The 24,467-nt window shown below is 45.0% G+C and overlaps 1 protein-coding gene across 1 annotated transcript in view; it reads right to left on the bottom strand.

Annotated features, from left to right (window-relative positions):
- Window positions 1-1,505: 1,505 nt before the first annotated feature.
- RNF121 (ring finger protein 121) overlaps window positions 1,506-24,467 on the bottom strand; it is a 38,617-nt gene continuing 15,655 nt past the window's right edge. The window contains exons 4-9 of the mRNA XM_077828660.1: window positions 24,018-24,172; window positions 23,171-23,278; window positions 21,829-21,949; window positions 12,041-12,174; window positions 4,317-4,418; window positions 1,506-1,912 (exon numbers count right to left, since the gene is read on the bottom strand). Of these exons, the coding sequence (XP_077684786.1) occupies window positions 1,792-1,912; window positions 4,317-4,418; window positions 12,041-12,174; window positions 21,829-21,949; window positions 23,171-23,278; window positions 24,018-24,172 (741 nt within the window). The 3' untranslated portion in view covers window positions 1,506-1,791. The remainder of the gene's footprint in view (window positions 1,913-4,316; window positions 4,419-12,040; window positions 12,175-21,828; window positions 21,950-23,170; window positions 23,279-24,017; window positions 24,173-24,467) is intronic.

The raw sequence follows: 24,467 nt of genomic DNA, 5'->3' as shown, positions 1-24,467 counted from the left end.
TCAAATTTGGAAGGAAGATGCTTGAACTGTTTCCTGAGGAAGTCTCTTCAAATCATGAGCTCATTTGCATGCAGTAAGGCAAGCTCCAGTCAGACATCACTCACTGCGTGCCATGCACAAGGAGTGGCCACCTCATCCCCGTCTGAGACTGAGTCAACTGTTACAACAAGGTCTCCAGTTACTAAGACAGGGATGCTCTAACAATCTAACTCACATGTTGGTAAAGCGAAACTTGTCAATCAGGGCCCTGAGTCTGACCCCCCCTCCCAACTCAAGATGAGTCGTGCATTACCCCACAAAGGGTTCCACTGAATTCAACGGGACTGCTGAGTTAGCTAGTGAAGAGGAATCATAATCTGGCCCTACATGAACAGACTATATTGATAAAGTCTTTTATTAAACTTGCCAAATAGTAAAAGGCAGTCACCCCCAGTGGGCGCCCCAGGCACCCTGAACCAAGGTTCTGCCGTCCTTCTACAGAAAAAGAGCATATCTCTTTAAGTGTCCTTCGGTAGGGTGTTTGGATTTCAACACACCAAACAGGGTTTTTCCTCCAGCCACGTTCAGAGAAAGCTCCCCAAAAGGGGCAATTTGACACTTACTCCTTAAGTAGGTTTGTCTGTTCTGAGCTGTGGGGAAAAGCAAACAAGCCCCAGCAGTCTGTTCTGCCATCCCCTTTTTGGGATGACAATTGGAGGCTGGGGGGGGAACCCAAACCGGGCTAGGTCTGCTCAGCGGGTAGAAGATACACTGCCATAGAAAAACGTTGAAGTACACAGAACATTCCAAAAAACGGAAGAGCGCAAAAAGAGATGGCTTGCCATATGAGACTGCGTCCATAACAGAGGTCAGACTATCGGGTTCATTTCCTCTGGCTCGCTAAGTCGGGAGGTGAGTATGCCCTAGTTCATCCCTTAGTGTTTTGCACTGGAGGCAGCTGCATGTCCCAGGTGTAGTTTGCAGGCTGTGATGTTACCCTCCCTTCCCTGTAGTTGGCTACCTGACTGCATTCCACCTTCATCGTGAGCCCCTCAAACATGGGCCCGGCGTGCTGCATCTGTTCTCCTGGGCAGCGCCAACCACAGCTGGATTCCTAGGTCGTTCTGCGTGTAGAAGCATTTGACAGGGCATGTTATGTTAAGTCCTAGCTCTCATGCCTCCAGCTGCGCAGTTCTGAGCTTTGCTCACCGCAGGTGCCTCTTCTCGTGTTAACTGCATTTACTCTTTCAGAATCCTGCCCTGACTACTGGGGAATCCAGCTGGCTTTTACAGCGATCAAGGACCACAGGAGCCCTCTGCCACCAGCTTACAGCAGAGTCGCTAGCAACTGCTGTAAAGAAGAGACCTGAGCAAGTGGTGAGAGATCTGTTTTAGCCAGAGAAGGTGGGAAGGTACCTAGCAAGCTGCTGTGGGTTTCTGTGAGAGGTCTCTGCTAGCTTCCAAAACCAGCTTGGCTTTCTTTGGAAATAACACAACTACGTAGAGAGGTGGCTGGAGGAGGGAAGTGGGACAAACATGAATTTCCTTTTTAATCTGCAATATAAAGTTTTAAATATGCTCATTAAAATAATTGTTTTAAAAAAGAATACCCTTCCCCCGCCCCAGCATAAACCCGCTTTGCTGGGAGCTGGCCAGCACAAAGTCTTTCCCTTCGTCCCTGGAGACATGTTGTGGGCATGTAAGATCCTGAGAGGTGAATGATACAAGCAAGTCTTCCTGGCCAGCTGCTGCCCTCCGCCACAGCTGTGGAAGTCCTGCTGTGATGTCCCCGGCTCGCTGGCCGTTCAGGATTTATTCCAGCCCCAGGATGTAGTTGATACCTTGTACCAGTCCAATGATAACGGGTTGCCAGGCCACCAGGTAGCGTAGCCAGTCGAGCAGCTGCCCATACATGACGTGGGGCCTTTCCCAGCTGTATGCAGAAAGAGTTAAAGCAGCAAAACGGGGAAGCAGAGAGAGAAATGGGGGGCTGGCTCGGGAGGCTGCGAGCAGGTGTCTTACCTAGCTAAAGCCTTCTGTATGCAGCCCTCTTATTTGCACCAGGCACCTTTGACTTGAGGATGGCAGAACAATAGGTAATGGCAGAAAGGTTAGAGGAAGTGGACCTATGACACGGTATCAAGATGACAACCCGAGATAATAGCACACAAAGAGGGACCTTCCAAAGCAGAGATCATACAGCTGGGCTTTCATTTCCTTGGGCTACGGGCTCAGGGTAGGCCATGCCAGTAGGGGACAAGGGCAGTGCTGGAGTCTAGCATCACTTGATAACCCTTCTTGTGTGTCCAGAATAGCGACCTTCTGTGCACTGCTGATGGAGTCCCTGGCACTAGCCCCTCGCCATGGCATTCAGAATAGCGCAATCCATGGGCTGAAGCATATCCCCACACCACAGCTCAGTGCTGGAATGCGAGCCTGGGAATGGAGGAAGCGTTTCTGGGCTGGAAAACTACAAGGAAAGTACTGAGGGGGGGAGGGTCTTCACCCCATAAGGCGCTATGCTACACAGCTGTGCAGCGATGAACAGGTAGTGTAGAATATCCTTAGGCACTGTTCTGATGAGGGTATGATTAGAACCTCGCCCTCTTTCAACCCAGCTTTGTAGCAACAACGGTACTAGGAACAAGCAGTCAAAACCTGACATTACAGCAAGCAGTCAGTAGCCCATGTATATCCGATCTGCTGAGTAAGATGGGGCCATGTTTACCAAGTCAAGCCAGACATAAAATTCCCCTAACTCTTACCTGCCAGAATAAAAACTAAGCACAAGCACTAATTGGGAGGGGGGGGTGGAGGGGGGAGAGAGAGAGAGAAGTACTTGCCTCATCCCTATGAGCTGCCTGCAGAGGGGATGTGATAACAGGATACACATTGAGTGAGGGGGGTAGGATCTTTTCAAGGATGTCTGACAATTGGCCCTACAACTTTCCCTGAAGTGGGAGCTCAGGTGTAAGATGTAAGTGTTCATAAGAGGATACAATAACCTCTAATAACCCATGTTGATGGGAAGAGGTACAAACGGGAGACAGACGAAATCAGTTCAAATAAAAAGCGCTGAAAACGATGCTGGTTAAGAACAGGAGACATGGAGCTAGAAGTTAATGAGCCAGATTTGGTGTACATGATAGTAAGCTTGATTGGTGGACAAAACAACAAGGGGAGGGGCTATTCCAGCCACCACTCCCTGTTTGGGTCCGTAAGAGAACAGCTTTTGGGGGGGAAGACAGATAGCAGACAAGGCGGTGGCTAGTGGAATGAGCTTCACCATCCTGGCTGCCACCTGCACCATGTCCTGGGACCCCAGGGCCTTTGTCACCCTGACCCTGCGAAAGGTCCTGAGCAGACCAGAGAGGGGGCCCAGATGACACCGTCACCCTCCCAGCTCCAGCTGAATCCCAGCCAGCACCAGGACTGAAAGGACTTTAAACAGCAGCAGCACCAAGAGCTTCGATGCCATCTCGGAGACTGTCACACAAGGGGGTTTTCCCCGTCTAAAACTCCTTCCAGCTAACAGGAAAGGTCATGAGGGATGCTGTTAAAATAAAGACCTGACTTAATACTTAACATTTCCACAGCTTTAACTGGTTTCTCTCTGTTTCTGTATCTTTAAGAAAATGTTACAGGGATTTTTAATGGTGTGTTGGCCAGGGTACTAAACTGGCTGCGGTCTCAGTATACCGAACCCCTTCCTTGTTTAAACCTGGGTTACGTTAACAGCGGCAGCCCATTTATTCCAGCTACATTCATACAAGGGGAGAGAGGGGAGAATAGAAAGTTGATGCTTAAGACAAGGAAAGCAAAACTGAGGTGGAGAAACATATCCCTGGTCCCCCTTACACAGGGCTTTATTTTGAAGCACTATGCAAAGGTCATCCAGTCCTCCCACCACCCCTGTGACGGAGCGAGAGACACATCCCATTTACAGATGGGGGATGAAGGGCAGGGAAGCGTCATGTCCAAGGCCATACAAGTTACCGGCAGAGCTGAGATTAGAGCTTGAGGCTTCCTTACTGCCAAGTAGGCTCATTCTTCCACCCCAGGCCACCTTCGTGATTAAGGGATCCTGGCTCGCTGCTGAAGTAAATGGGCGTTTTGCCATTGATTTCAAGGAAAAGCAAAATGCACCTAGGGTGAGCCAGGGAATCAGTGGAAGAGCTGGGATTAGAAGCAAGAAGCTCCTGGAGACCCAACCCTCCCCCATCTCCAGCGCAGGGCTGTCATGTTGATTCATTAATAAATTTGCAGATCACCTTTAAGGTGCAAAGCAAACAAAAGAGAAGTTGCTAGGATTTGGTCACAAGGCCAGAAAAGGATACGGGTTACTGAACATTCTCTTGAGATCCACCTTCTCTTTGCAGTAGGGACACGTCTGTTTCTTCCCAACGATGCACCAGCCTCGGATGCAGAACTCGTGGAATCTGAAGGGTGACAAGTTAAGGGAAGCTGCTCTTGGGGTGGGGGAAAAAAACATAGCAAAAGAGCAGAAACACCGGGATTAGAACTCAGCACACCCAAATACACGAGTCCCTGCTCTAATCACAGAGGAAGCCATTCAGATCTGCCCGAGCGGCCACGTATTTGTTCAGTCTACTTAAACACATTTTGGCAGCCAAAATGGGAAATAACTCTGCATGAATTTAGACTTGCTACTATGCACTGACCTCACTCCTGGGCCAGGCGTGCTCTACTGTTCACATCACCCTCCCCTAGGAGATAACAGCGCCACCTGAGTAGCCAAGTCACCGGCAGAACCAAGAACATAAACCTGGCCAGTTAATCCATCAGGATTTGGCGTGCAGGACAGGTTTAACAGTGGAGTAGATAGTGGGACAAGCACTCTGACTTGATAGTTACAGGTGGTGCAGGTAGACACATCGTCAAGGCTGCCCTACAGGTTTCACTGTAAGACAGTTTTCAGTTGCTTGTAACTATGCCAGACCTAAATCATTCAGGATGAAATTAAGGCCGAGCATGGATGGAACCGGCGATACGGACAGGCTGGAGGGCCAGTGGCAGAAGGGCCTGTCACCACGACAGAATGCTCCCCTCTCGAACCTAGAATTGAGCCCATTATTCCCAAATCTCAACATTCCTCTGCTGTCTAGCAACTCGCTGTGAAACCCATACTACATGGACCTGACACTAGAGGAGCTTGTGAACTGCACCAGGTTCACCTGTATGCACACAGCTCCGTGAAGCAACTGCCAACTACTATCCCCAGCGGGCCATGGAAGAAGAGTGGAGTACAGACTGGCCCTCTTCAGGAGAAAGCAGTGCCCACCACCTAGTTTGGAACGAGTGTAGCTAATGAGGCAGGGGACAGCTGGAAAATGAAGCAAAATGCTGATTCTACTATGGCTCCTTGGGGCACCTCATTAGCCTCTCCCACCATGTCGGAAGTTGACCAGTTATTCCTGCTACTCTCCGAGCCAGATTCCAGACCATTACAGCCCTCTACCTCTTACCCTACAACATCGATTCTTTAACAGATTCTTGAGGGATTTTAATCAAAGGATTTTAGAAAGTCCCAATTGTATCTACTGATGCACCCTTATCTTCTATTTTGTTGACTCCATCAACTGGTTCTAGTCCAGGGGTCGGCAATCTTTCAGAAGTGGCATGCCAAGTCTCCATTTATTCACTCTTATTTAAGATTTAGTGTGCCAGTCATACATTTTAACGTTTTTAGAAGATCTCTTTCTATAAGTCTATAATATAGAACTAAACTATTGTTGTATGTAAAGTAAATAAGGTTTTTAAAAAGTTTAAGAAGTTTCATTTAAAATTAAATTAAAATGCAGATCTTATCAGTTTAGTGTGACCCTTGCCCTTGCTTTTTCTTGCTAAGTTTTCCAATGTCTGGCACGTATTTGGATACTTTAAGCTGCACACAGGCTTCTGAGTAATCAGTTGTTAACCAGCTCCGAGAGGGACAGAGGACAGATTTCATATGTGAAAATACCTGTTCACACAGGTATGTGGATCCAAATGCTGAAAGCATTGCAAACACAATTTTCTTCAAAACAGTTAAATTTCACTGGCAGGCACGTCCAGCAGGTGAGAACAGAGGCCCCATGATCTCTCTCAGTAGCTTCAAGTGCGCTCTGCAGATCTCCAAACGTTGATGCCCACAATTCTGAGCTTTTTAACTGAATGAGCTGCATTTCGACATCTTCAAGAACCCATCCACTGAAATACAGACAAGTCCAAGTCGCTTTCGTTAAACTTTTCAGGTTTAATTAGAAAAGAAAGCATTGGGCCAAATCGCTGGAAATCTTGCAATCGGTCAGAAAATTCTGATTCCAGTTCTTGCCCCCTCTTGCCTGTCTGCACCCCTCACTGTCCCAGGCTGGCGCCAGTGGGCTGCAGCTGGGGTTGGTAGCAGAGCCCCAGGCTGGCGGCTGGTAGCCCAGGCTGGCAGCGGAGCCCCCGGGACCGGTGGCTAGGGTTGGCAGCGGGCTAAGTGGGGCCGGCAGCGGAGCCCCCGGGACCGGTGGCCAGGACCCGGGCAGTGTGAGGGTCACTGAAAATCAGCTGGTATGCCGCCTTCAGCACATGTGCCCTAGGTTGCCTACACCGTGCTAGTCTGCCTGCCTAGCACTTGGGCCGCCCGTCTCGTCATGGCATCACAAGTGCACAATCACGCTCCGGGGAAATTCTAACCATGACTAACATCCCATATATTTAGAAGTTCAAGATTATATTAGAGAAAGGAAGTTAGAGTAAGAAAAATATATGGTCACCTTGGCAACTGTCACTCAGTGTCAGATTGCCACCTGTAGTATAATCTGTTTCCACCCCACCACACGAGTACAAAATTTCCTTCTATTGAATTCTTTACTTCTCTTTTCCTTCTAAATTTCGGTTTACTGTCAACTGCAGTAAGTCTGTGGCCACTAACGACAAATACCATTTACTTCCACTTCACTAATTACATCTTATGTAGCTCCAAATTAAGTCAAGTGCTGCTTGCTCCCTTGTAGTTTCTGACTTTTGTTTTCACATTTCAACACCCATAAATGATGACTCAAATGTCCTGTTCGCCTCTGGGTAGCTGAACTCTCTCACTACCACCGCCTTCTAATGACTGAGTTCTAGAATGCCGCTTCTTGCTTACCCATTGTTCACCACACTGCTTATGTGTATCATGCACTTTATAGAACAGATAAAAATCCGCAGTCCATGCCCAGAGAAACTTACAATTGAATTAAGACATGACATGGAGTGAGACCATGCAGTATAGAGGGAGAAAGGGTAAAAGGAAGATGAGGATTCCAATAAGATTGTGTGGTAGTTGCAGGGCTCAAATTCAGCCAGAGCTGTCCAGGGCAGAGCCCTGGTGGGGGTTGCGTGCGGGGCTCGGGGAAATACTATATGAGAATTTAAGCCCTGGGTATTTGCATATCTTGATGGCGGTATTGTTTTTCAGTTGGAGCAGGGAAGGGATGGGAATAAGGTTAGAAACAAGAGGGGAATAGAAGGTAGGTGAGATGATAGGGAAGATGGCTAGGAACAGAATTGTTGTAACTAGCAGTTAATAGGAGAGGCATAGGTGACTTGTAGATTTATAAGAGCATGAAAAATAGTCAGGGCCGAAGGAGGTGGAGTTTGAGAACACAGGGAAAAGAAAAAAGAGAGAGAAGGATGAGAGGTATAAGACGGGTTGAGAGCAAGGCAGAAGGACAAACAGTACTGTAGGGATGTCCCATGAAACAAGATCAAAATGACGAGAAGTCCTTGTGGCACCTTAGAGACTAACAAATTTATCTGGGCATAAGCTTTCGTGGGCTAAAACCCACTTAATCAGATGCATGGAATGGAAAATACAGTAGGCAGGTATAAACACATAGCATATGAAAAGATGGGAGTTGCCTTACCAAGTTGGGGTCAGTTCTAACAAGTCAATTCAATTAAGGTGGAAGTGGCCTATTCTTAACAGTTGACAAGAAGGGGTGAATACCAAGGGAGGGAAAAAAATCACTTTCGTAGTGCTAATGAGGCCAATGCAATCAAGGTGGCCCATTTCAAACAGCTGACAAGAAGGTGAGAGTATCAGCAGGGGGAATTTAGTTTTTGTAGTGACCCATCCACTCCCAGTCTTTATTCAGGCCTAATTTGATGGTGTCCAGTTTGCAAGTTAATTCCAGTTCTGTAGTTTCTCGTTGGAGCCTGTTTCTGAAGTTCAGGTTTTTTGTTGGAGAGCAGCCGCTGCTGGCTAGGCACCCAGCTCTGAAGGCAGCACTGCCGCCAGCAGCAGCGCAGAACTGCAGAAGTAAAGGTGGCAATGCCATACCATGCTACCCTTCCTTCTGTGTAACGTTTGACCTTTGAGCTGGGTGGAGTGGCTACGGGGTGGAGGGCGCACTAAGACAAATTCTGGGTGGTCCTAGTCCCTGCAAGCCCCTCCCAGGGTCACACCCCACCTGTCTGTCTGACTGTGAAATTATAAATTACTCTTTTTTGGGCCGATCTGAGTGTTCTGATTGGTTTGCAGTTTAATGCAGCTCTGAATAATCAAAACCTCTAATGTTGTTTCAGTCCCACCTTTTTAGTCTCAAGACAACAAACCTGCGTGCAGGATCCTACAGTCCCAGAGTCCAATTTCCTTGAAGGGGTGATAATGCAAATATACATTTTGTTTAGGAACAATGATTCCTGCATTATACGTTTACAATACTTTTGTAAGTAAATACACTACATTGCAACAAAGCTAAAAAGAGTTAGACAGTGCTGCACATGGCAGTCCCCAGCTTTAACAGGGACACATGGCCTATGAGGATTATATGGCTCAGTAGGCAATGCTTCATCTCAATACCCTAGAATGGGGTTCTCACAACAAATTTTTTGGTGGCATCAAAGTGCGGCTAACAACTCTTGCTAGTGGCCGTACTGACAATTTTTCCTGAAATTCTTAATTAACTTTAGGAAAAAATAAATAAATATGCACAAACATGTCCAAATCATTGTAATTTATTGAATCTTTTTGCAGACTCAATAATAAAAATCACGTACCGTTGTGTCTATTCTTTACTGGACCAGAATAGAAATATAAATAAGGTGCTCGGAAGGTTCGTGTCTTTTTTTGTTCCTTTTTTTTTTTTTTTTTTTTAAAAAAGGCAAAAGGTTTCGTTAGCTAGTATGTCTGCTGCTTGAAAAGTGATATTAAACATATATCACTTTTCACAGCAGCAGACTTACTCAGTCCTGGCAAGCCTGGGGACAAATTAAGCCTTGGATGGGGAGGTTGATAGGAGGGGAAAACTGTGGGGGGGGGGGGGGGAGGGAGGGAAAGGAGATGCATGATGGACTGGCAGGGGCCAGGGGCGATGGGCGGGGAGCCCCGCAGCCAGGGGTTGGAGCTCTGTGGCCAGAGCCTGCTGCTCGCCACCCCAGGGCTGAAGCCCAACTTTACCATCCCCAGGAAGGTGGGGAACTCACTAGATGCCTGCTCCTCCAGCATGTGTGTCTTGGAGGATTGTGGGGGGGAGGGGGAGTGCACACAGCAGGGCCCAACCCCCTGCTGGTGGCCCTGGGGGAGGGACCACTGCTTTGCCTGCCCCAATCACTGCCCAGGAGGCTGTGGCTGCAAGAAAAGTCCTTGGTGGTCGCATGTGGCCATAGTGGCCGCATTTGAGAAATGCTGGCCTAGATCCCTCCCAAACTGCTCAGCTCATGATGGAGAGTCATGTGCTAGGGCCAGTGTTCACACAGGGCCAGAATATTTATTCAGAACGAATGAACTCAGAACGGCGATTACAGCCTTAAAGACAAGGGCAGCCCACAGCTTCAGGCATGCTTTCAATGTGGCCCTTACTTAGGGCCAAGTTTAGACACTCTGGCTCTACGTCAATGGTTCTCAACTTGCGGCCCATGTGACATCCTCAGGGCCATACAGGTAGTATTGGATGCGGCCCACAATGGTAAATAGGTTGAGAACCACTGCTGTAGCCCATAGGATTATTTTGCTAGCTATTATATCCTACTAATCTAGCCAGCCGTATTTAATATGTTTCTTTCTCTGAATTAATCCATTCTTCTATTTTATTAGTATTCATTCTTAATTCCATGCGTCTCCTAGTAAGTTTTGCTGAAATGCAAGAAGCCTACTGCCCTGTAACATCCAGTAAGATCCGCTATATAGCTACAAGTATAATCAGTTAAGAGTAACTCAGCATAAAAGCTGGTAACCTTTGGCATAGATGAGAATGGTTCCTGAACTTTGGGGAACCAAAGGGAGGAACTAAACACAACACTGAACAGGTTTATCCGGTGTCTACAACCGGTTGGTAACCACAGGGTACACCACAACTTGGAAGTCGCCAAGAGAGCCTACGTTGGCAGTTTTGGAGTGAGATAATCCTTATTAATATATAGAAAGTAAGTGTCATAATCCACTAACCTACAGGATAAGGGTACCCATACATTTCTTAGGGTAAGGAAATAAGATTTGGGCCTGAATTACAGTGTCAGGATCCTATAAAATACCGTGTACGGAAGAAGTCTTGAGTGCTCCTATAGCTTCTTTCTAATTATCAGCCTTTACGCTTTTCCTTTTAGCTCTCTTTGAGCTCACTCTTTTAGTCTTTAGCTCTTTCTTTAATCTTTGTTCTCCCATATTCTATAGACTATCTTCTCTCATGCTCAGCTTGTGCAGTATAGTATAACTACTCAACGTTCCTAACTATGGGGGAAGTCAGCATCATCGTGTTATGGGGCATGCCAGGAGTAAGGCTGGTCCTTCACCTCCTATTACTGGATCCTCAAGGAAGGGTGCGAGTATGTTAAATTATGGTACTTATAATTGGAATGTTACCACCAGAAGTTTTGGAATTCTTTTATTGTTTTTCAGGTTTAAGTTTCATAGCATTTATTATTCTTTTGTAAATCTCAATAAAATTTTTATCAATTTGGTACTGTCCTCAGTGTAAGTGTTTTTCCCAGGCGCCCCGAGAGTCCTCTCCCGATATAGAACTCTCTGAGTTCTTGAACCCTGTAGTCTGAATTGGACAAGAACCTATAAATCTTCTGGTCGGATGCAATCCGTGGCAAGCCATAACAACTAAACCATCAAATTCAGGTCAACGCTGCGCTAGGTAATCTAAACTGTGTGTCAGGTTTTTAATTGTGCTATCAGCAGAAAACCCACAAGACCTTTAGTAGAGACAGCCGTGCAGAGTGTCACACGCATGGGACCAGGAAGCCCCAGCATCACTGGGGCACTGTGTGGTTAACAACTTGCAAAGTAAGATGTGCTTTGAAAACCACAGTATTTTCAATCTGATTTGTATGTTCTGAAGATTTCCTCAACCACCACCTACACCTGATGTACACAGAGCAAAACTGAACCATGACAGAAGCAAGTAGGACAAGTCCCCCTGCCCAAGAAAAATCAAAACACAGGAAGAAGCAATGGTGCAAATTCCTCCAACACCGTCCCTTCGGACCTGTCTTGAGGGACAACCTCTACTGGCTGAACGGCTATCCCAAAGCTTTGGCCTCTGGACCAAGTGCATCAGCAATGAGGGTCTACTAATGCCTGTTTTGATGGTGCGGACACTTATCCACTAGGAACTGGACCATAACCAAATTGGTTTCCCATAGATGACCACACCATCAGATGGCAATTACTTTCTTATTGCCAGCTTGGGCTGGGTTTAGAACTGGTGACCCAGAGGTAGAAGGTTCTCACTTCCACTGGCAAACCCCTTAGTGACTCAGCTGTCTAGTTCTAGGCAAACTTACACTGAGCCTGCTCCTAAAGCAGAGATAGAGGGAAGCAATTCCTGGAAAATATGTATGCTCATACATAGCTCAACCCGTTCCTGAAATGCAGCCACTTCAGAAGAGAGCTGCTGCCATGCAACTGGTTCATGTTTGTTCTTTTTCTAGAGATATGAAGTCAGGAAAGGGGGAATTCTGGGAAGTAGAATGAAGTTACCCAAACAGCAATTCTGATCAGATTCCAAATAGTGACTCACAGTGGGTAGCAGGCTACCTGAGGTGTTAGCTCTCCGGTCGCTCCAGGAAGAGAAAAGGATACACATGATTGCAGGAAAGCCTGTACGTGTTCTCTATGATCCCTTCTTCATTGACATCTACAAAGATCTGTTGGCCACACACAGCACAGACGCTGTCAGAAAGGTGCTTCGTTGGCATTCCTGATGCACTGTAAAACTGAACAGGATGACGGGAGGGGACAACATAAGACAAAAACTAGTCAGAATTAATGTGCATTCACTAACAAAGTCTTGCTCCTCTACAGTTCAAGCTAAAGGAGTCTGCTGCAAGATTAATTGGCAGATAGCGTGATCCACTGGTCACAGCAAGGACCTGGGAATATGAACTTCTGGCTTCAGCCACAGGTCTCCAGGGGCAGGCTTCAGCCCCCCTCCCCTGGTTCAGCCAGAGGCTCTGGCAGCAGGTTTCAGCCCCCCGCCCACCGCCATGGGGCTTCAGGGGTGGGCTTCAGACCCCACTCTGCAACACTCCAGCCGTGGGGCTCCAGCTCTAGGCTTCAGCAGGGCTGGCCTTACTGAGCACTATGGGCAAGAAGCAAGGAGCGGGGTGAGCCTGGGGTGCGAGGCAGCAGAAGGGAGCTCGGGGCAACGGGGAGGGGAGGCAGTGGGGATTGGGCGGGCATGGGCACACAAAAATACAACTGGACATTTTTATTATTGAGTCTGCAAAAAAAAATCCTACATAAATAAAATTAAATTAAATTATTTGGACACACATATCTGTGCATATTTATTTTTTTCCCGCTAAGTTAATTAAGTATTTTAGGAAAATGAGTCAGCCGTCGCCGTCAAAAAATGAGTTGTGAGAACCCGTCCTAGAGACTGTTACTGAAGGAAATGGGGAGGCTGCAGGCATAGGCTTACACACCTGTCTCAGTTACAGCTAGGGGGTGACCAGACAGCAAATGTGAAAAATTGGAACAGAGGGTGGGGTAACAGGAGCCTATATAAGAAAGAGACCCCAAAATTGGGACTGTACCTATAAAATCGGGACATCTGGTCACCCTAATTACAGCCCTCCCTGCCAGAACCACCACACTGGGGGTCCCTTCAGGTCACACACTATTGCCATTAGAGCTGGTCAGAACATGGCTGATCTCTTCTAGCAGCAGGTAGAATTTTGGCAAAAAAAGTAAAAGAAAACCAAAATAACCCCAAATATTTTGATTCTGGAATGCCACTGCAGTGCCCCATGGGCTAGTTTGGATTCTCCTGTATAGCTCACACTCACTAGTCAGATTACTTCTCCCATGAAGCACCACTGTCTCTCCTGTTGGTGAAGGGAGGTAGTGAAACATGCCTGCAATGCATCAGGGGAGATTACGGGCTGGGCTCCCCAGCTGGATTTTGAGGTGAATGGGAGCATGAGGCACCATAATGACAGGTTTCAGAGTAGCAGCCGTGTTAGTCTGTATCCACAAAAAGAACAGGAGTACTTGTGGCACCTTAGAGACTAACAAATTTATTAGAGCATAAGCTTTCGTGGGCTACAGCCCACTTCATCAGATGCATGGAATGGAACATATACTAAGAAGATATATATGTACACATACAGAGAAGGTGGAAGTTGCCATACAAACTGTAAGAGGCTAATTAATTAAGATGAGCTATTATTAGCAGGAGAAAAAAAATCTTTTGTAGTGATAATCAAGAAGGCCCATTTCGACAGTTGACAAGAAAGTGTGAGGATACTTAACATGGGGAAATAGATTCAATATGTGTAATGACCCAGCCACTCCCAGTCTCTATTCAAACCCAAGTTCATGGTATCTAGTTTGCATATTAATTCAAGCTCAGCAGTTTCTCGTTGGAGTCTGTTTTTGAAGCTTTTCTGTTGCAAAATTGCCAAACTTAAGTCTTTTACTGAGTGGCCAGAGAGGTTGAAGTGTTCTCCTACCGGTTTCTGAATGTTAGGATTCCTGATGTCAGATTTGTGTCCATTTATCCTTTTGCGTAGAGACTGTCCGGTTTGGTCGATGTACTTGGCAGAGGGGCATTGCTGGCACATGATGGCATATATCACATTGGTAGATGTGCAGGTGAACGCCTGTTCTTTTTGAGGCACCATAGTGGCATTTTGGAATCAAAATATTGTGGTTATTTGGTATTTTGATGAAAAAAGGGTCAGTTTTCCATGGAAGCCAGTCATGTTTCAGAAAAGGTTTCATTTAGTCAAAAAGAACCAATTTCCATCGAACACTTCTGACACAGTTTTTGACCAGGCCTATCCAAAAGCATGGGCAGTAATCAATTATCACTACTGCGACTCTACACAGAGTGACTAGTGATTTTGGGAGACCAACTCCAGACAGCTTAGAAAATGCCAAGCACCAGCTCTCTAAAAAATCAGGTCCCATTGAGGTGTCATGCTAGATACCCAAAGACCACGCTGCCCATAGTCAGTAGTGGGTCCCTTTTGAAAATCTTGGCTGGTTAAATATAAATTGGGCACTTACGCAGAGCGATGGTCAAACCTAGAATTTGATATAAAGTGCTTGAGTTAAAAAAAAAATAAAAGGTGCTATTTGAAGGTAAGGTTTAACATGAAGGCCAACAATTTTTATAAACGCCACACCCAGCAATCTCTAGGCTGGCATAAGGCAGCCATTTAATTTAGGGAAAGAAGTGAGCCAAGTTACCAAATCCAACTGAAATGGCAGGTGGGGTTTGTGAGCAGCTGTGATCACCCACATAGGAAATGAGGCAACACCCCTAGTTCTGTGGAGAGGGCCATGGAAGCTTTACTGGCCACAAGGGAGCAGGACCACTGTCAGACCCCTCTTCAGCAGCACAGCTCCCCCGAGCACTATGCTGGGGCATGAGTCCAGGGAAAAGGCAGCCTACTGAGTCACCAACACTGGACGTCCCTTTTAGCTACAGCTAGGCGTTGATATGAGACCAATGAACGCAGTAGTTGAATGGCTGACTGCCTTGGGAATCTCTCTTCCAAATACTAATCAGGCCTGTTCCTCTTTAGCTGATGAAAGAACAGCTTGAGCTGTATGTTGGCAGGAAAAAAAAAAAACCAACCAACCAACACACTGTCTTTTAACCAAGGCCACACTTCGTTAATCACTTTAGCTGTGTCTGATTGGACAGCGTCTCTTCACCCTAAAGAGGTGGGAGACTGGAACAAGAATACTATTCTAGGGCCTTTTCTTTCCCCAGAGAAAGGATTCAAACCCAAGTCACAGAATAGTGCTTGAAGTAGCAGAAATGTTTGATGACACAGGAAGTGCCAGACTGGATGAGGCCAGGGGTCAGTCTAATCTATAAGCTGTTTGCGTCCAACAGCAGCCAGTACAAGTTGTTTTAAGGAAAGTGAAAGAAACCTGCAGTAATTATGCAATGGTCTTCCCTTGAGGAAGTTTCTTCTTTACTCTCAAAGAGCAGCTGGCTTATATCTTGGTTAGAAGGTTTACAAATCGGTCTCTCATTTCCCATAGTTAACCTTTAGTCAAAATGCAGATTAGCAGAATGCAAGAAAGGATTAGTCATATCTAAAGCTCTTGGTCTCAGTGGCAAGGAGTTCCAAAGGTTAGTTAGGTTGTGTACAATCTGTTCCCTACTCTCAGTTTTAGTGTTCTGCTTTTCAGTTTCATTGATGTCCCCATGTTCTTGTATTATGAGAAGTGCCCAATTTACCTTCTCGTTACCCTGCTCCCTCTTATTTATCTCCTCTCCAAACCAGACAGTTCTGACCTTCTCAGTCTCCTATGCCTCTTGCTAGTTTTGTTATCTGTCTCTGAACCCCTTTTATCTGAGAGGTGCCCACAACTGAACATGCTATTCCATGAGGGCAAAAAGTGGATTCCTATAACCACACAGTAGTTTTTACTATTTACTCCACTCCACATGCATCCTAACATTGTTTTCTTCACCACTGGCCGCACACTGAGCTAGACATTTTCACTGAACCACCCGCATCTCCTCCCAGGCCTTTTAGTGTCCTTTCACAGATAGACGACTTCCAAGGCCTGGGCTGGCAAGGCCATCTTGGAAAGTAAGGGATGGAGCCTTCGTTCCCTCGCTCTGCTCTGTGGGCTCACGGTGTGAAGGCCTAATGCAGTGATAGGAGGAATGGTCTGCCTCCCAGGAGGATGGAGTCTGTGCGGATGCCTCTGGGAAAGTGGAAAGGCACAACATACTGACTAGAGCCATCCTTGGGTTCTTTGGAAGCTGGCTGTGGCCTATCAGAGCAGCTCAAGATTCTAATCCAGATAAAGTTAGAGGCCACCTCAAAAAGGTGACTTAATGTGGAGAGCCAAGATGGTCTGGGACACAACCCCGTGTTCTGGGAGTCCCTAAGCTTCTGATTGCCAGAAGCTAGGACTGGACGACTGGGGATGGATCAGTGGATAATTGCCCTGTTCTGTTAATTCCTCTGAAGCATCTGGCACAGGTCATTGTCGGGAGACAGGACACTGGGCTAGATGGACCATTGGTCTGACCCACTATGGCCATTCTTATGTTCTTATGACAAGGGACCCTTATGACCACAATCCCAGCAGCCGGTTTTCATGTTTAGGATTGGAGATGGAACTCAATTGTAGACAAATGAAACAACATAATTAGGCCTGTGCTCCCCACTGCCATGCTAGAGCCTCTGCATTTATTTACTGACAAATAAAACTTGCAGAATTTTAAAATACTGTGTGCAGAATTTAATTTTTTGGTGCAGAATGCCCTCAGGAGTAGCACCTCCAGCAGCATAACACAGATTAGCACCATGCTGAACATCGGTTTGGTACCAACTCAGAGGGCAGAATCTACCTAGGGGTTCACAGCACTATTCCCTGCAGAACCCAGGTATTCTTTAGGGAGATATCAGAAGCTGAGTGACTCAAGTTTCTGGGTTCCTAGTTAACTCAGGGAAAGGTAGGTGTCATTGTGGACAGCTCAATGAAAAAAAACCAACAAGATGTTGGAATGTGTGTGGAATAGAACAGAAAACACTGATTGTGATGCCATTGTACAGATCAGCAGCATGCCCTCTTCTGGAATACTGTGTCCAGTTGTGATTTATCAAAAAGAGAAATACGCACTTCCTCTGAGCCCTGCTGGCTCTGACACAGGTAAGACACGAAGAGCGATTAGAAACACAGGAATACTTGCATACGAAGAGGCAATATGCTAGAACACACAATAGTGACTTGCATAGAGAAGGTACATGGGGTGCTCTTTACTCATAATCCAAGAACAAAGGACATGCAGTTACACTGAAAGGCAACAAGTGTAAAACTAATAAAAGGGCTTTAGTACAACTCACTGCCACAAGATATCATTGAGATCGAACTCAGAACTCAAAGAGAGACTGGAGATGTAAATGGGTAATTAGACAGCATAAAAGACTCCAGAAGGGATATAAACCCTCAGACTTCAGGGCATAAACCAACCGCTAACTGATGGGGGCCAGAAAGGAGCTTCCTATTACTGTTAAGTTATTCTATATTTGTCCACTACACAGGTGGTACTGGCTAGTGGCAGAGACAGGATACAGGACTAGAAGAACTACTGGTTTGATCCATTACTACAGTTCTTATGTTCCAATCCAAATACTCAGTTCAGCTTTTGAGATCTGACTGGATCATAATATAACTATTATAGCAACAAAGGGGCTTAATTCCGGACACTTGAGTATTTAAATTCCTTCCAGTTTACCTACATCTTTCAAAGAAGAGCAACACATGATTAAGGAGCTAGACAGACTGATTTATGACGACAAATATAAAACCATGGTTAACTCCACAAGTCTTTGGTAGGGTGGAAATACCAAAAAGGGAGAGATCATTTAGGTTGGTATCTAAGTAATAGGAAATTAAAGATAAAGTCTGAGTTCCAAGCCAGACTTGCTAAAGTTGAAATCCACAAAGATTGCGGAATGGTCTCCCAAAGTGAACAATGGCAAAGTCCCTGCTGTGTCACTCAGAACGAGGCTGGACAAACCGCGAGCGGATAAAGCCTACACTAGTAACCGGAGAGGATGGACTAGACCCATTAGTTCTTTAACCATCTCCAACCTCATTTTGAAGGGCTAGCTGCATTAAAAGATCAGCTTTAATTTCAGGCCTGTCACTGTTGCTATGATTCTTCAGGTCTGAAGAAGAGCTCTGACTAACTCGAAAGCCTCTCTTTCAACAAGAGAAGTGGGTCCAATAACTGATATTACCTCACCCACCAGGATGGATAAAAATCAATGATTTAAAAATAAAATAAAATAAAAATAAATAAATAGGTAAAAAAAAATCATATTTAAATAGGATTTTTTCGATAAAATGCTTTTTCCCCCCTCAAAAAGCATTTTTTCTAAAGATATCTTAATTAAAACTATCATAAAATAGGGATTATAAATTCTAATTCTATAGTATGAGACAATATATTCATGCAATGTTTAAAAAAAGTTTTGTAAATGAGTTCCAATAGTTCATGGATTAGGGACCCAATCTTATGGGGTTCCAGGGGCTTCTGTATAGATTTAGGTTAATCTTTCTATCTACTCAGTGGGACTCAGTGCTCAGTCTAGAAGGTACCATCAGAGAGGCTTACTTGTGCAATTCTCAAACTGTGGATTTGTGTCTCCAGAGATAACATGCTTGTTAACAGCAAAAATGTTTTTAAATAAATATATAGAGGTGAGAAATAACAGATCTCAACCCTATTGTCCCTCTGCAAATTTGTGTAGAGAGAGGTAAGGGATTGACTCTGTATAAGGCAAAGTTTCAAAAAGTTCAATGAATAGAAGATTGTTGGGGGGTTGACTAGATCTGGACAAGGAGAAGAAGTCTGGAGATAAATGTGAGAAGGGAGGGACAGGCAGTAGAAACACACGTGAAACTGTTTGAGTAGCATATTCCAGAAGTCTTGAGGTCTTTCTGAGTGTAGCCTTTGCTGATTTGAGATCTACCATACCATTCTCTCACTAGAAGGGAAAACCTATAATGGCAGCAGGCGGTAAAAGAGACCCAGTTTGGGAATAAGAACCATTCAAGAAATATATGTTTGCTGATGATGTTTTAAAGAAAGTCACACCAGTGAACTGATGGAAGTCACTTAAGCACTTGGATTCAGAGACTGCTGAAGTGACAATCACACATTTAACAGGAGTAGCTTCTGACGATGTAGAAAGAATATTTTCTTCCTTTGGACAAATTCATTCCAAATGGAGAAATCATTTGGGACCTGAAGAAGCAGGAAAGCCTGTTTTTCTTTTCCAGATTATGAACAAACAGGAAAATGAAGGTGAAGACGACTGAGTTAGCTGCAGAAGCCAATATTTTAAGTTTCTCATGTTGACTTGGCTGACAGAGTCAATTTAATTTTTTTTTTAATTTCATTTAACTATTTTAGTTAAAAACAATTTTAATAAGAACAAACCTGATTTTAAAAAAATTGAATGTTTAAGTTCAGGTTTCAGAGTGGTAGCCATGTTAGTTTGTATCAGCAAAAACAAAGAAGAGTCCTTGTGGCACCTTAGAGACTAACAAACTTATTGGGGCATAAGCTTCCGTGGGCTAGAACCCACTTCATCAGATGCACGGAGTGGAAAATATAGTAGCAGGTATATTTATACATAGTACATAAAAAGATGGGAGTTGCCTTACCAGGTAGGGTGGGTGTGTGTGGTGTCAGTCTAATGAGACAACTGTCTTTAAATTTAAAACAATTTAAATGTCTGTCTGGTGATGTTCTTCTCCATGGCAAGAAAATCCTCCAAATATTAATGATTAACCTGTTGAATTGGAGATAGTTCACCTCCCAATGACATCATAAATATCTGCTTCAAATTACCTTTGCTAAATGAAATAACCAAACAATCAATCAGTGATTTTCTGATACAGCTGTAAAACTAATCTGAAAAGTTTTCAAAATAAATCACTGTTTAAAAATGTATAGAGTGTGCACCTTCTAAAAATGAAACCTACATCTGAGTTGTGAAGAATCTGTATTAAGGTTATAACAACCAACAAGAATGCACTTTTATGCAGAAATCCATGATTAAATGGAGTCTTCCTGACTAGTGATTTAAATCGATTTAAACCAAATCTACCCTCTCACCCACCTTTTCTCGCTGCTGCTCCGAGTCATTCCTCTGACTAAGGAAGAGCTACAGTGCCAGCTAGTGGAGGACTATGAACACGTGCGGCAGCCTCACAGAACTACCCGTGAAAACGTAGCAAGCCAAGCCCAAGAAGTTCCCTTGTCCAGCCTTTATCACGGAGAAACTAATGAGAACCCACTAGCCCCAACAAAAAAAAATGTTTCCTTGCCCAAGACATGAAGAATTTTTCAAGGCTGATTACATTCCCTAGTCCAATGGAAGGAAGAGTGTTGTTTAAGATAGGAAAGCCCTTGGGCCAGCTACATGAAGCGATGGGTTTCACAGTACAAAGACAGAGCCATAGCTAAAAAGAATTTGAATTGCTCTATGGCACTGTGAGATCAGCTCTGGAAAGGGGGAACTAAATCAATACTCTCAGTTTGCAGGGGGAAAAAAAAAAAAAGACATGGTTAATATACCAAAGATTGAGAGGAGGGGGTGGAAGGAGTGACATCTAAAGGCACCACTGGGGGAACTGAATATCCTCAGATGTAGTCAACAGATCAGAAGGTCACTTCCTGAAAACCATGTATTCTCATGCTAGTTTAGGAACCACAGTAGTCCAAGCGCCCTCCATAGATGCTTTGGTGCTGGGAGGCTGAGGAGAAAGACAACCATCCACTTTCCAAAAGAGGACAGAACTGCCGAGGATAGAGCTTCTTTAGTACAGCGCTGTATGCTAAAAGAACTAACAGATTAGACATTACTGAAGAGAAGGGACGAGACTACATGGACGTGTGGTCTATTCCATCCCACACTGTTTAAGTTACTAAATAGCATCTGGCAAAGCTGGAAGAGGGAAGCTATACTGAAGAGTTTATTGGGCTACTGGGATTCTTTGGCCTTGTATAGATGAGTATATTAGACAGAACCTATCTATCTATGAGGGAAACTCACAGGCTCTACCCATTTCTTCAATGGCCTGTTCAGTTCACGTAGAAGAGAAACTGCTTCTAATTGTGGTCTTCCAAGAGTCAAGTTCTCTTAAGGGAAAGATCAGCCCCATCATTTATAACAGCAGCTCTCAAACCTGTGGATTGGAATACAAGGGGTTAATGAGCACCCTCCTAGCTGAGATTGCTCCTTGAAGCAAATTTACTCCATTGCTTGCAGTAGGAGCCTCATGCCAAGAGCTCTCCCATAACCCCCTGTGTAGGCTCCTGTGGCACCTTCTTTGTGGAGGACTGGCTACTAGAAGTGGGGTGACTGTAAGAGGTGGAGCACCTCTACTATCTCAGGGAGCACCAAAGAAGAAAGGAAGGTGTTGTAGGCCATAATGTGGGACAGATACATGGGGAAGTGGTTAGAGTAACAGACTGAAGGAAAGGGTAGTCATTCACTTAAGGTCCAATAGGAATACCATGTGGACCTGCTGAGAGGCATGGTAAAAAAGTGTACGAATCCATAGTGGGCTCCACCTTAACACGAAGTCTTAAACCATCTTTACGCATGTGGGATGCCAGAAAAGCGAGCAGCAGCCTTCAGAAGCGCACAGAAGACTTAAGGAACATCCATGTTTAGATACAAAGGCGATAGGTGCCTTAGACACTCAATTTAGACAAACTTGAACAAGCTGCTATTTTTGGTGTCATCATTCCTGACCCCTCTTCCCCATGAAAAGATAGTGTTACAGAAGCAAACTCCACAAGAAGTCCTCTAGCATTGAAGAGAATAATCACAGCTCTAGGACACAGTGTGTCTACGCCAACTCACCCCTATGGTTGATGCCATGTAATCCGCACACATTTCAGCAAAGTCCCTCTCAAGTACTCCGTAATAAAGGCCGTAGAACAGGAGGGAAACACCAAAATCCATTGCATCTTCGGGTTTGATTCTGCAGTGGAAGAGGCAGAAGAATGTCAAACAAGTTCTTCAGTCAAACAAAGTCGCTCTCTGAACACGTGCAAAGTTAGCCTGCTGTAAAAACATAGCATGACAGGGTCAAAGGCCTCATTAGCAATATTTAATGGTGTGCTAGGAACTTCATCTACCAAGTAAGCATTCATGGTCTTGAAATGTACACACATAGGTGTCATGCACGACTTCCACATCATGATCCCTGTAAATACAAGATCTTTGGGACTTTTGGCAAGAGTTGCCATCTTCTAAATACAGCGATATGCATTCATGTAGCATCTTGTGCTGGTGAATCTGCCTTTTGTTTTGACGGCGATCAGACTAGATGATCACAGTGGTCCCTTCTGGTCTTGGAATCTACAATCCTTAAATTGCCCAGTGTGTATGGAGTCATGCCCTTCACTGCTACACTAGGACCACAGCCTCGCCTGTTCTAATGGTGAATTCTCAGGCAGTGTTTCATAGCTAGATTTAAGGAGTAATTCTGAGAGACAGGGGCTTCAGTTGTTGTTGTAGGTACTCAACATCTCTCAAGGAGAGAGAAAAAAATAGCCAGAGTCTCCTTGATCGTCAAGGCGAGAGACGTTACATAGTGGCAAATAACTTAAGAGCACAAAATAGAGACAAATCACAGAGCCTAACTTCTACATGCCTCGGGGGGGGGGGAGCGGAGGAGGAAGGAAATCAGATGAGATCAGTACAGCAGAGGTAGGAAAAAACCACCATGCAGCTAGATAGGGTGACAACTCAGACCCAGTTACAATGCTACAATCACTTGTAAAACCAGCTCCAAGATACATCAGGATTCCTGTTTCCCAGGAGGATGAACATTAAAGGTACTGGGTATGGACATGCACAAGAGGAGGAGCTGGAAGAAGCTGGTGACGTTGACACTTAGGTGTCACACATATCCACTCCTTTTCCTTGAGCATCCTTGCTGAAAGCGGAGTTCTGGGCAGATACTTGGACCACTATGAAGGATATACGTGCAGACACATCGCTTGTGATCGCTCTAGCAGCCAAAAGAGAAACTAGTCAGCACTTTGGTCTCCTACATTATTGACGACATGACTAAGACTATATATGGCTGCACCTATTTCCCAATGTGCTTTAAAGAGCCCCACAGTGAACACTTGGCTCTATGCAGCTTTGCCATTTTAACTCTTTGATGGGAGCTAAGCAGCAAAGATTTACTCACCTGAATAATAAGTTAAGACCAAAAAGAGTGAACATTACAGCCATGTACCCGACAATTCCAGTGGCATAGCTGATCTTGTATATCAGCAGAAACCATTTATAGACCAGCCTGTAAAACAAAACACACACCCAAAAGTGAGGTGATTTTACAGGTATTTTGAAGGGAGTTTCATGGAACACCTGAAGGAGTTTTAAGATTCTAACTAAAGCTAGTTTATCACTTAGGCCATTTGAGCTGTTCAAGTGAAAGAGAGATAGTGGGCTGCCCATTGACTGGGGAGCCAGATTTCAGAGTTCTAATCCCAGCTCTGACACTTACTCTCCTTGTGGCTCTTGGCAGGTCACGATGTATGGACTGTCATGACTTTTATGTCCAGTACTTCATGATCTTCTCGGGCTAGAAATAAATGGTGTGTCCCATGCTGGGAATACCCCCACTAGGACATGGGTCTCACCTTATAGCCCTGCAGGGCTATGATCTACCAGGCTTTCCACCTGTCGCTCAGATCAGCACAGATTCTGGGGAAAATTAATATTTCAGTGACAGGTTGATTTTGTTTGAAACTGATCAGTTGTCAGCAATGTTAGAAGCACTCCTGACAGAGATGATTAGTAGGCAGAATCCAGGTGAGACGGTCAAAGGAGTGTGATTAATGCAGTCCCATTATAGGGTTGCCACCACAACCTGGAGTCAGAAGTTGAACTGCAAAGCTGCAGCAAAGCAGTAGGTCTGTTGCATGGAAATCTGAATTAAGCCAGTTAATTGCTTCTCTCACACAGAGGCAGCCTGCACAAAACCATGCCTAGTTTTTGGTTCATGTGGCTTATGAGGAGATTCTTGTGTTAACCTGGGAGTCGTCTGCACAAGAGGTTTACGAGTTGCTCTGAAAGTGACAAAGGCTGTGACAGCAGAGAAGAGCACCCAGATCACCAGGAATCGCCACCAGTGCAGCTTCGCTGTGAAATAAAGGGGAACAACCCACATCTGAAAGAGGGTCACCATCTGCAACAACAAAACAAAGGCATTTCAACTAAGACCAAGCTCACACACTGAATGGCATTAAAACAGGCTACACCAGTACCAGCAGTCTCTCGGGCCTACCATGCCCCTCTTAAAGAAAATACATTCTTGGCTGTACAGCCCTGGACGCTGTGAAATCTGAATTAAATAATATGTTACTGTGACGTTGCATAAGGCTTTATGGAAATATGCTTATGAATGTATATATAATATAACTGGAATAAGTTTTATGCTACACATGCCATGTAACATATCTCTGTAAAGGTTATGATCTACT

Source organism: Eretmochelys imbricata, chromosome 1 (assembly GCF_965152235.1).
Source record: "Eretmochelys imbricata isolate rEreImb1 chromosome 1, rEreImb1.hap1, whole genome shotgun sequence".
Classification (NCBI taxonomy): Eukaryota; Metazoa; Chordata; order Testudines; family Cheloniidae; genus Eretmochelys; species Eretmochelys imbricata.
This window is presented reverse-complemented; position numbering and strand designations above follow the sequence as displayed.